The sequence below is a fragment of the Mastigoproctus giganteus genome, chromosome 4 (genome assembly GCF_048544385.1).
Source record: "Mastigoproctus giganteus isolate SK-2022 chromosome 4, ASM4854438v1, whole genome shotgun sequence".
In the NCBI taxonomy this organism is placed as follows: Eukaryota; Metazoa; Arthropoda; class Arachnida; order Uropygi; family Thelyphonidae; genus Mastigoproctus; species Mastigoproctus giganteus.
In genome coordinates, this window is record NC_143578.1 from 223152174 (window position 1) to 223164668 (window position 12495).

At 32.7% G+C, this 12495-nt stretch overlaps 1 protein-coding gene across 1 annotated transcript in view; it reads left to right on the forward strand.

The window, feature by feature from the left end:
* axo (axotactin) overlaps positions 1-12495 on the forward strand; it is a 564741-nt gene that overhangs the window by 57081 nt on the left and 495165 nt on the right. Inside the window, exon 4 of the mRNA XM_090371184.1 lies at positions 1191-1361. Within this exon, the coding sequence (XP_090227310.1) occupies positions 1191-1361 (171 nt within the window). The remainder of the gene's footprint in view (positions 1-1190; positions 1362-12495) is intronic.

A 12495-nucleotide genomic window follows, 5' to 3' on the forward strand; every position in this document is an offset into this window, starting at 1 on the left:
AAAATATAAAATTAAGAAAAGCATTTTCTTCTTTTCTCCATTTGTGCAAAATCCTCATGATACAAAAAATTGTATGGGTGACATTTTTGAAATCAACACAGTAAACTTAAGAAAGCTAACATATTAAAATGGAAATTTCATTTTATAAGTTTCAGTTGAAGGTCTGTACATTTGTATTAGTATTTTTCTATATGTTTATCTTTATTCTTGTATTTAACAGTCACACAAATATTTGAAGTCTTGCTAGGAACTTGATTTAACAGATTTCCAAAAATGGGAAGAATAAGTTACTGCACTTTTATAATTTAGCCAATTACAAAAAAAAAAAAAAAAAAAGTAGCACTACTATATTTCAACAGCTTCCTCAACCTCTTTAAAGAAATTGCAAAAGGTTTATGAGCATCCCTCATATTGCAAAAATATTTCATCACTCCATGTTAAGCCTTTCACTGACTGGCTAGTTACTCTTTAATGAGGCCAGTAAGTAAAGAATTGCTGTATAGGTAATGGCATGCATTTCAGTATGTTGGATTTATTTGAAATGGCACAAATTTCCTTAGGAGTGCTTTTTATTTGAAGTGCAGGTGCAAGTCAACTTATGGTGATTGCTTTGCAGTATGAGATTAGTGAATTTCGTAGCAAACTTACCTTTTTGCTTCATATGCATTGTAACATTTTTCACCTCACGTACAGAAATGACTCTTGGTTATCCTGTTTATTCAGAAGTAGAATGGTATCAAGGCAACTCATGCTAAGTTCATTCTGTTATGTTTAAGAACAAGGGCAGTTGAGGAAATCCTACTTTTCATAATTTTGAAAAGGCTAAATAGCATTAGTTATTTTATAATTTTAAAAGTTATGACTTCATATACTACATAGTAGCTCACATTTAGCGACATCATTACCACTGCTTTGTCAAAGAATTGTCGCTATAGACTGCTTGTGAACTGATGAGGACTACCAAGTCTGGAAACACTGTTATAGCAGGGTCTCCTCTTTTTAATAAATTACAGCTTAATCCTTTGGTAACTTGGAGTTTATTGTGCTGTGAGCATTTAATAAGCAATTTAAAGAGCCCTAAAACACAAAAGAGGATGAGGAAGTATTCCTAACTTTCATAGTATTTATCTTTATTTAGAAATTTACCAATGAATGTTGTGTTTAAGTTAATAATTTATTTTATTTGCCAGGTTTAAACAGGGATAAATGGCACAGTGTTTCATTAACAGTTTTTCCTAATACTGGAAAAATGGCTGTATTTGTAAATGATTTAGAAATTAATGTTAACTTGGCATCCCTTCTGAAAGAGAGGCGTTATAGTATTACTGGTAGCATACCCTCTTCCTTTTTATACTTTGGTGGTAAGTTTTTATATATTTTTGAATTGTATTATTTATTCATTTATCATATTGGACAAGATTATTTTTTTTCTTTTAGATTAAAAGCCTAATTTAATTAGGCTTTTAATCTAAAAGCCACGCAAATGGCTTTTAGATTAAAACAAATTTAGATAAAATTTGTTTTAATTTAGTTAATTTGTTTTAATTAAAACAAATTTAATCTAAAGCCATTTGCATGGCTTTAGATTAAAGCCATGCAAATGGCTTTAAACAAAAACCAAATCCCATTTGGTTTTTGTTTAATGTGTTTTTGGTACCATGCAACCATTTATCTAATTTTCTAATAGTTTTCTGAACAAGTAATATAAAACTCATAGATTTCTTCTTTTAGCTTTGCATCACTTAATATTGAAAGTTTCTCCTTTTAGTAGTTAAAACCATCACTTTTGTGTCTCAATCCTTCACAACATTTTTCATTAAGCCAAACTATATATGTAATGGAGGGTGAAGTGCCAGCTGAGGATTTCTGAGGATAGTGCATATTTGACATTACCTTTCCAAGCAATGAACTTCTCTTTTGCTAGTCAGTCCTTGACAACATAGTGCTGTTCTGTTGCTCAACTATCCCACAAGCATAGAAAACAGCATTACTTTGTAAATCTACTGTGCAATCCAAGTTTAAAGCACAGTGGCCTTAAAATCACTATATAAATTGTCAGTTATGCTCGATTTGATTATTTATACTTAATTATAATAAATATTTGGGACATATTTTCATAAGTTCCCTTCATTCCAACAAATGTGCTTCAGGTATCAAAGGCATTGCATTTCCATTATGCAATAAAACTGTCTTTAAAATTAATTACTGCATTTAAACTGTCTTTAAACTTACTTCAGATGAATCAGTGCTGCCATTCTTCATCTTTGTGTTTAAATCCCAGTTCTTTCGTCACTATAAAACCTGCAAGGTGCATTTTAGTTGAGTAGCTCTTGCATCAAGAACTCATAAATCAATCACTCAATCAGTCAATTTTTCATCAGTCGATTTACATCTAGATACACTTAGGGAGAATCCTACACATCATAAATTGTCAACAATTTTTTATTTTTTTTTAAATACAGATCTTCAGCTACATTGGCTAGCAAATTTTGTTCCTGTAATCTTGATCACAAAAGTTTTGCCTGTTGCTTTGACAGATTTAAATTGCATATCTAGATAATTAAGCTTACTTTTGCCTAATTAAGGAGTGATTCTTTGTTGACCTGTAGAATATAACTTCTTCCTCTATTAGGTCCTCCTCTTCCTCTTCTTTGGGGATATTTTTTCTAATTACAGGAGTTGGTAAATCTTCTTGTGAGACTGGATTTATTGTAGTAATGATATTTGGATGTTCTGTTTTATTTTGCTTCTCTTTGACAAGCCTAACATTTTTCTAAGGTAGAAATAGCAATATTCATTATGACTGTTTGTTTCACTGGTTATTTGATACCATGGAAACATTGAATGGCACACTATTTTTTTTCATTTTTTTTTTTTTCATTCATTCATCCAATGAAGATTTTTATAGTATGCATCATACATGTGGTACCCAACTTCTGTATTAATCTTCTAAGTGGCATCCAAAGTAGAAATAATAAGCATGTTTAAGATTTTTTTTTTTTAGACTGATGTGGTTTTTTTTATGAACTGTTCATGCATCACAAAATTTGTCTGATGAATTCACACAGCTATGGTGTTATCATTTTTCCCTGTTGATTGTTAAAAAAACTGCTTTATTGAATGGAATACAAAGATAATAAACATACAATCAGCCTCAAATTCACACTTTTGAGACTGATTGTGCTATTTAGAGATTTGTAAGAAATCTCTTGCAAATCACTAAATAACACAAATCTTGCAAATTAGAGAGAAAGTTATAATAAAAACCTGTTTTAACAGGTTTTTGTTATTACTTTTTAAACTTTTTTTCACTGTGATATGTTATTAAATTTTATAATTTATTCTGTTATTAATATAATTTAATTAAACTCTTTTTCAGCCCAGGTCATGGCAGCCGCAACATAATGAAATTCTACTTCCCCCTTGAATATCATGGTGCCATGAAGGTCGATGTTTATATTCAGTTGTTAACAGCAGGCAGCAGCTGTTTTTCTTCATTTTCAGAAGTCACAGATTATTTTATACTCTGTGAATTTGAATGAACTAAAGCATTTTTTTAGTGAAAATAAATGAGAAAAAAATAGAATAAATTAATATAAATAAAAAAATGAAAATAAAAATGAATATAAAGGGAAAGAAATGAAAATAAAAATGAATATAAAAGAGTAAAAAGAAAAATGAAAAAAAAAAAAACAAAAAACAAAACCTGATATGAAGGAATACCTGAAGAATAGACAAAAGAATTCCATTTTTCAAGAATTTATTTAATATCAAGAGATTTCTGCAGATATTTTGGAAATTGCATCTCTTCTCATCAACAAATTAGGAAACAAAAAGAATTCAAGTGAATTCCTTTTGTTTCTAAAGCAGAAAAAAGAAAAAAGCCTACTACTGAATTGATAAGACAGGGCTTAACTTTCTTTCACTTCAAGGGTTGAGCCGCTAAAACACAAAAGAGGACGAGGAAGTATTCCTAACTCATAAATCAATAGAAACTGCTCTTCATGGTATTGAAGGTTCTGGAGTTTTTGGATTAGAGGGTGGAGGAAGTCTCAATTGTAAACAGTTTCAAAAGAAGTTGCTTATTCAGCAGGGCATGTTCTTCTTTATAGAAAAAGGCTGTGGAGTTCAGATGCAGAAGACAGATTGAATGCCATTCTCATGCAACATTCTTCCAAAAACCAGGATTGCAGGATTTTTTTTTATTGCTGTTGTTGATTTGATGGTATTAACCTCATGTCCTCAACTTTGTTTAGTTGTATTCCTGCCTGTAGTATGCAGTTGTGGTCCTCCCCACTTCAATTTTGTGTGTGATAATTTCATATTATCTGAGAATGTTAATTTTTGTTAGAAAGAAAGAAAAATGGTTTTGGTTTTATATAGTTTAGTGAGGATATTTTTTGTCTTTAAAACTCATGTCTTGAAAGTTTTTGGGTATAGGCATACCCATGAGAGTAATTAAAGTCCCCCCCCCAACTCAAATAAAATTGTCTTATATTATATAACTGTAATGTCACATGTTGATGTTTGTGAAAGCTACCAATGTAAATTGGTGTATTCCCCCCAAAAGTAAAATTTCATAGTGCAACACTTTGGTGAATTTTTATACTTGACTATTGGTGTTTCATCCAAGTTGTTTATCTCATATCTTTAGACTGTTGGATAGCTGATCCATCAACTGAAATTAAAAATATGGCAATTAAACTTTAATGCTATTAAATCAAGATTCAACACATGATTAAAATCATTGGAGGATAGCACACTAAAAGGAATTAGATGTGTGATAAAACTGTGATATAACAGAAAGAACTATTGAAAATGAAAATACTTTGGGGGGGGTTGTAATACAATCCAAACATGAGCTCTATCTCTTGAAGTTCTCTCAAATAGTGTAGTGAAAATGCTGAGACAGCACAGGATAGGACTGTCAGTGATACATATGAATTTTGCCATAGAGATAAATTAGATAATTGTGAAACTTCACAAATCAGGCCATATCACATCTTGAATATTGTATACTGGTCTGGAAGCCTCATGTCAGGAAAGATAGTGATCTGCTTAAAATGATATAAAGGAATTCAAAAAATAGGTTAATTCTGGATGCAAAGAGATATTCTTATCATAAGGGAGTCTGTAAGCTGTAAAAAGTTGGAAACTATGCATTGCCTGGAGATGTGATTAAAGGGCGCCTCCGTAGCCAGGTGGGAAGGAGCAGCAGTGCATAGCACACGCTTCTTGATTAGATCAGGGTTCGAGCCCATCACCACCAAATACGGAGGATGCGGAAAGGTCAGGGAATGCCACCGCATATCTAGGAGCAATATGGCCTTAGTTGCTAACGCTCCAAATAACAAACAAACAAACAAGCCTGGAGATGTGATTGAAGTGTTTAAGGGGGACTTAAAATGATTGAGCAGGCTTAATGAAGGGAAGGGCCTATTTTTCCTTCCTAGGATGATGCAAACTAGGGTATAGATTGAAATTAAGATTTCAAAATATATAAGAGGAATTCATGCACTTCGATTCATTATTTTATAATTGCTCTTAAACACTTGTATATTTCACTATGTTTAAGTTATAAATATAAAAAATATGAACATGCATCTACACAGTTTGGTTCAGAAATATATTTATATCACTTTAAAATATGATGCACAAAAATTTCATATTAGGTTTCTTAAATATTGTTTAAGGGCAAACTTAATCACAAAATTTGCCAGAGTGACTCTTAGACAAAGAATATCAGGCATACAAAAATTGGCATTTCAAACATCGCAAAAAATCGTTAAGATGACATTAGAATATAGACTTGTTAACAAGAAAAACTATTTTAATCAAGTCCAAAACCTTCGAACTAAAGTAAAAAAATATCTTCATGTTAATGTTTGGAACTATGTAAAATCAGTGATTCAAATTAGAAAACAGGCATTAGAAAATGAAACAAACAATAGACATAGAAACAAAATACACCGGTTATTACAGGCCAATAATAGACATGTAGCAAGAACGGAGGGTAACACACACTTTGATAGTGGTGATGAAACAACACATTATCTAGTGGTGGGGGGGAGAGTCAGTTGTAGAAACATTCAACATTTAGCAATGGAATCAACATAAATTATAGGTGAAAACCTCATACCTCTTTAGTAGGACTGTTAATCTCTCAACACTCAATCTCAAATGATTATAATATGAACATCCCCCCCCCTTCTGTGCATAGTCATAAATAAATCAAATTAAAATAGCTATTAATTAAAATAATCATGACTTCAACTCTCATATCATGTCAAGGAAATCGGAAAGAATTATGGAAAGACAGCGGCCACCAACCTCCAAAAACCAACCGACATCACAAGCCATCATGAGAATTGAAAAACAATTGTTGCAAAATTCTAAAAACGACGAAACAAATAAATTAATTGACACATAAATTAAACTTTAAAACCATTTTTCAACTTCTTTTAAGAGACCACCTGATTCGGTTTGTTTCCGTGTTTAGAAGAAGCACAAAAGCGATTGGTGAATGATATTCCCCCATTTTATATAAAATTAACGACACCTGACACGAGATTATTTATATAAACCAATGTATGAATTACTATTCATGCATGTGTGTAAGCATCTACGAGTCTGAAATATTATAAGGTCTGCGTATATTAATAGAGTTACCATTTAATCTCATTTCTAATGTTTCGGCAATTAATAATTTACAATATTCTCGCTGTTTATTAAGAACCTTCGATTCATTAAAAAGGAACACATGTCCATCAGTGATTGCATGAAACGCAAGCTTAGAGGCACCTGTCCTACCTGCCCTAACTGATGCCAAATGCTGCTGTATCCTTACCGAAAGTAAATTTTGGGTCGAGGCAATATACATAGAATTGCACCCACCACAAGAAATATTGTAAACAATATTGTGAGCTTCCATGGTAGGAACTTCATATGCCCTATATTTCAGGATGGCATGGAGCTTACTCACGGGTTGTGGAACAATCTTATATTCAGTGTTCTTAAATATGTTAATAAATTGTCTATACCAATGCTGTATATACGGAACTTTAAAAAAATGTTTGTGATCCACCCTGTCATTTGTACCCATCTTCAATTTATATTTCGCCTGCTGACTAATCTGCATAATGGTACGTAATGAATAACCCCTATTTAAAAATCTTTTTGTCAGTTCTGTGAGCTCATCCAATAAGGATTCTTGAGTAGAGCTGTAATAATGCTCCTTTTATATGTAAAAGGATGGTAGCTCGAATGGTGCAAAAATTTTCCAGTATTCGTTGGCTTCCTATAAATTTTAAAAAGTATGTTTGCATTAACTCTGGTTAAAGTAAAATTTAGAAAATTTATGGATTTGTGATGCAGGATTTCCATTTCTAGAGTGAACTTAAGTCGAGTATGAATGTTATTAAATGTATCCAGGACCTTCTGTACTATACAGGGTGTCTCAAAAATACATGGCATAACTTCAGGAATGAGTTCCTCATATGTAGACAATAAAATTATTTTATATCAACATAGTTCCAGAAATGCTTGGTTTCCGAGTTTTGAAGGTCTGTCTATGACACTTAACTGTTCACATCACCTTATAGTAATTGTTCAAAATGTCCACCTTCTGCCTGAATGCAGTCCTCACATCGACGTCTCATGGACTTGCAAAGATGAGGCCAAATTCCTGGCATGTTTCGTATTGTCTCACAACCTGCTACAATTCGATTGCAGAGAGTTTCCACATCAGCTACCAGAGTCGAATACACCATCAACTTTGAATGGCCCCACAAGAAGAAATCTAGTGGGTTTAAATCAGGTGAGCATGGAGGGTAAGCGCAGGGTAATCTGCTGGTGACAAGGCCTGTACCCGTTGCAGATGGTAAGGATATACAGTTGGTGTTCTCTCCAAATAGTCGAACGTTGAACAGCCAGTTGCATTGCTATTCTGCGTGTGCTGATTCCAGGAGTGGCATGCACAACATCCAAAATCTCCTCTACTTCAGGAGTCGTAGACCTTGGTTGTCCTCTGTCGGCAGCACGAGGTGTAAAGGACCCATGTTCACAAAGGCGGCGATGGATACCTTCAAACATTTTCCTGTCTGGACATCTTCGTTCTGGGAACCTTTCGTGGTACAAATGAGCCTCCAGAGCATTGCCGTCCTCCAAACCATACATAAAGTTCATATCCGCTTGCTCCTGATTTGAGGAGCAAGGTCGGAATGGAAAACCACCAGATTCTGTCAGTACCTTGTGATGAAGGAAATCACTTGCGGGAGATAAGACATTTCGGTTAATAACTTGGGAACCAAGCATTTCCGGAATTATGTTGATATAAAATATTTTTATTGTCTACCTATGTGGAACTCGTTCCTGAAGTTATGCTGTGTATTTTCGAGACACCCTGTATATTTATTAGTAATTATTAAGATGTCATCACGATATTTACTGTAGAACGTTATATTAGGGAGATGTGGTGTTAAGGATACCAGCTCGATCTTATTGAGATAAATTTCAGCAATCAAGGGAATCAACTGTACCACAGAATGATATTATTTTTAATAATACAGATAATAGTTCTAACCTCAGTGTCATAAATTTACCCGCGTACAATTTATCTGCAGGCCAAATAAATATCCTCAAAAAAGGTCTTAATTATAATCTGTCACCTACACAACTTCCGAAAAAACAAACAATAATTGAATTTGAATATGGCTTAAGAAATAATAAGAACAAAGAAGGATTAATACAGCAGATTAACAATATTATCAATAATTCTAAGGACCCAAGTATACTTAAACTATCAAAAGAAGAAAGGATCGGTTTACAAAAATTAAGAAAAAATTATAATATTGTAATACAAAGAGCAGATAAAGGGGACACTGTTGTCGTCTTAAATAGAAAGGATTATATTGGAAATTGAATAATATTGTATCCAATAATTCAACATATCAACTGGAAAATAGAATTACATTTGACAACTTAATAAAACAATATAATAACACTTTTAACTGAATACAGGAAGAAGGACTATATTACAATGGCAACTCTAAAGAATCTAAAAGATCGAACCAATAATGTATCTACCCTGTTTGGACAAATTAAGGTGCACAAAACGGGAATGTCCAATTAGGCTTATTGTCTCCTACAAAAATTCGGCCTTTGCATCCCTCGTGTCATATTTGTATGATATTATAAAACCTTTGTCTTATTTTAAAATTCAGTATAAAAAATTCAAATTCACTTTTTAATAAATTAAAAGACAAGTTAGATAAAGATGATAAATTGTTTTCCCTAGACATTGTCTCATTATACACTAATGTAGATGTTAATTATTCGCTCAATACATAATGGGATTTGATTAACAGTGATTCCATAATATTGAATAAAACCAAGTTACCAAAAACTGAAATATTTTATTTAATCAGATTTCTCATTCAAGCCAATTACATTGAATATCTATAGACAAATTTTTGGACTCCCGATGGGATTAAGCCTTAGTGGCCTTGTCGCAGAAATTTACCTTAACATTATCGAACAAATACATTTAAATCTGTATGTTTCAAACTTAACATTTTATGGTAGGTACCTTGACAATAAGGCACCTCCGTAGCCAGGTGGGAAGGAGCAGCAGTGCGTAGCACACGCTTCTTGATTAGACTGGGTTTCGAGCCCGTCACCACCAAATATGGAGGATGCGGAAAGGTCAGAGAATGACCACCACATATCCCGGAGCAATATGACCTTAGTTGCTAATGCTCCTAAAAACCAAATAACAAACAAACAAACCTTGACGATATCCTGGTCATTTCTCATAAAGATATTGTAATTAATCTCATGGATATTGTAATTAATCTCATTTAACAAAATTCATACGAGACTTAGGTTTACTTTAGAAGATGAAAAACCGGGAGAGAAATCTATAAATTTTCTTAATTTTATGTTAACTAGGGTCAACGAAAGAAAGCATACATTTTAAAATATACTGCAAACCAACAAACACAGGAAAATTTTTACATAATTCAAGTTATCACCCTTTTACTTATAAAAGAAGTATAATTTTTAACCAATTCTATAATGCATACAAATATAGTTCTACACAGGAATCTCTTAATAATGAACTTAAGGAACTCTCAACAAGATTTTTGAACAGGGGATATACATTAGGTACAATAGAGAATAACGACAGGCGAAACAAAAATCAGAAACTGTTTCATTTAATAATAAAAACATTACACAAAAATATTTTATTAAAGTTCCTTATGTACAACAATGGTATAAACAATTCATTACTATTTTTAAAAACCCGGAATTTAAAAATGTTGTGCAACCCATAAGTAAACTCCACACAGTATTGAAGATGAGGAAGAATACTACAGTTAATATGGAATGTACCAACATAGTCTGTAACATTGCGTGTGGGGAGTGTAACTCTTTTTATATTGGTTCTATCCAAAATTATCTTTCGATGCAAATACAACAACACCAGGCATTCGTTAAGGCAGAAAGGACAGGTGTATCTGAACTTTCCTTTCATACCATCCATGAGACCCATATGTTTCTTTTTAATGAGGCAAGAATAATTAATACACTCTGAATATACAAAACTCTCAATAGTCTTGAAATGAAGTTAAACCCTAACGCTATAAATGTACATAGACCATGCAATTTCGGACTCGTGGACCTTTACGCGCATGATGTAAATAACATCATTTACATTGGTTAATAAAAATAATCTCGTTCACGGTACACTAAACTGAACCGTATTATTAGTATAAAAGAGTGGAGATTGTTAAGTGTCACTTTACTTCTTGTGAGTATAGACCATCCTGAAATAACTTTGTCCCTTATTAAGAAGTTTAGTCTAAAAATATTTTAGTAAATTTGACAACGGTCTTCAATTTCCTGTCCATTATTGCTGGTTTAGTTTTTAGTGGGTTGATGTGCAGACCATCCTGAAATAACTTTGTCCCTTATTAAGAAGTTTAGTTTAAAAATATTTTAGTGAATTTGACAATGGTCTTCAATTTCCTGTCCATTATTGCTGGGTGGTTTAGTTTTTAGTGGGTTGAAGTACATAGACTTCGCTTTGCTCTTCCTTTCGGCAGTGAGTAGATTATGGAAATTGAATACAGGATTATTTTTAAGAAACCTGTATATATTAACAATTTTAAACCATAATATCTTGTCATAAACTTAGTTTGATATAATGTATTAATTTGATGTGAGTGTCAGTCCGAAGAACTTTGTATAAAAAGGTATGAGTTAAATATCTTATATTTTTAAATTGAAATTAAGGAAAGATAATTGTAGACTGGTTATAAGAAAATTTGCATTTATGCAGAGTAACAAGTTACTTGGAACAAGTAACTTGTTACTCTGCATTGGTAACAAGTTACTACCCCCAACATCCTTCATTTTAACTACCTAATTTTCTGAGAAATAGTTGTGATGAGAGTGCAAAAAGTGTATCTAAACACTGATATTGGTCTCATAATCTGGATGTTTGTTCCTGAAAAAATTGCATTACATTTTTAAAGCCAGTCCAAGTGTCTTTTTCCAGTTTGTTTCATGGATTCTTCAAACACAGAATCTATCAGTGGCTTGTGGATTTTGAGGTCCAACAAAAATTCCTGTTTTGATTTTTTTTGTATGTAAGCAATAGGAATTTAGTCCAAACATACTTGAAACAATTTCTTTCTTTATTCAGGACTTGGATGAAGTTTCATTAAAAATAATTTAATATACAGAGGGGATAACAGCACTTTGTTTCGATCTACTAGCAGCTCATCTGTAATGTTCTTTAAAGTTGGTGTCTGAGACTGTCTTGGTGGCTTTCTTTTCCCAGTGTTCAGATATCACTCAACTATCATACAGAAAACAAGGCATATTTGCTTAACCAAGTTGTTGGTCAAATAGCAGGCCAGTAACTTTAAAATCTCCACCACAAGCCAACCATGATTCTTGTACTGAGTTCCCCCCCCCCTAAAAGAAGCTTAACATTTTTGTTGTTTTCTTTCAAGTGTGGTGAATGGACTACAGAAATGGATGCATGCTTTTTTTTTTCATTATGAAGGAGAACTCCTTTGAAGTTTTTTTTAGAAAATTCCAAAAAAGTTGATAACTGCAGGAATGTTGTTGAAATATATTCTTGAGCCTTCTTCAGAAAAATGGAGAAGCATTTCCTTTTTCATGTCTATACCACTAAAAGACTGTTTCTGGGGTCATTAGACTCTTGAATCACAGTCTTGACCTTAATGTTCTGCCAATACTTTGGATAGATTTAAACCTCTCACAAGATCTTACAGTTCGCTTTATGTAAACAGTTGTGGTTCACAGTTGTTTCTTCTTTACAATAGTTTATATTATTTTTTACATCACAAATGTACAATTTAGGATCACTGGCATATTTTTCAAGAACAACTGGTGGAGATGGTACCAATAGTTCAGGGTCCATATGGTACCTTACAGCTGAAATAATGTTGCCAGGCTGAAATA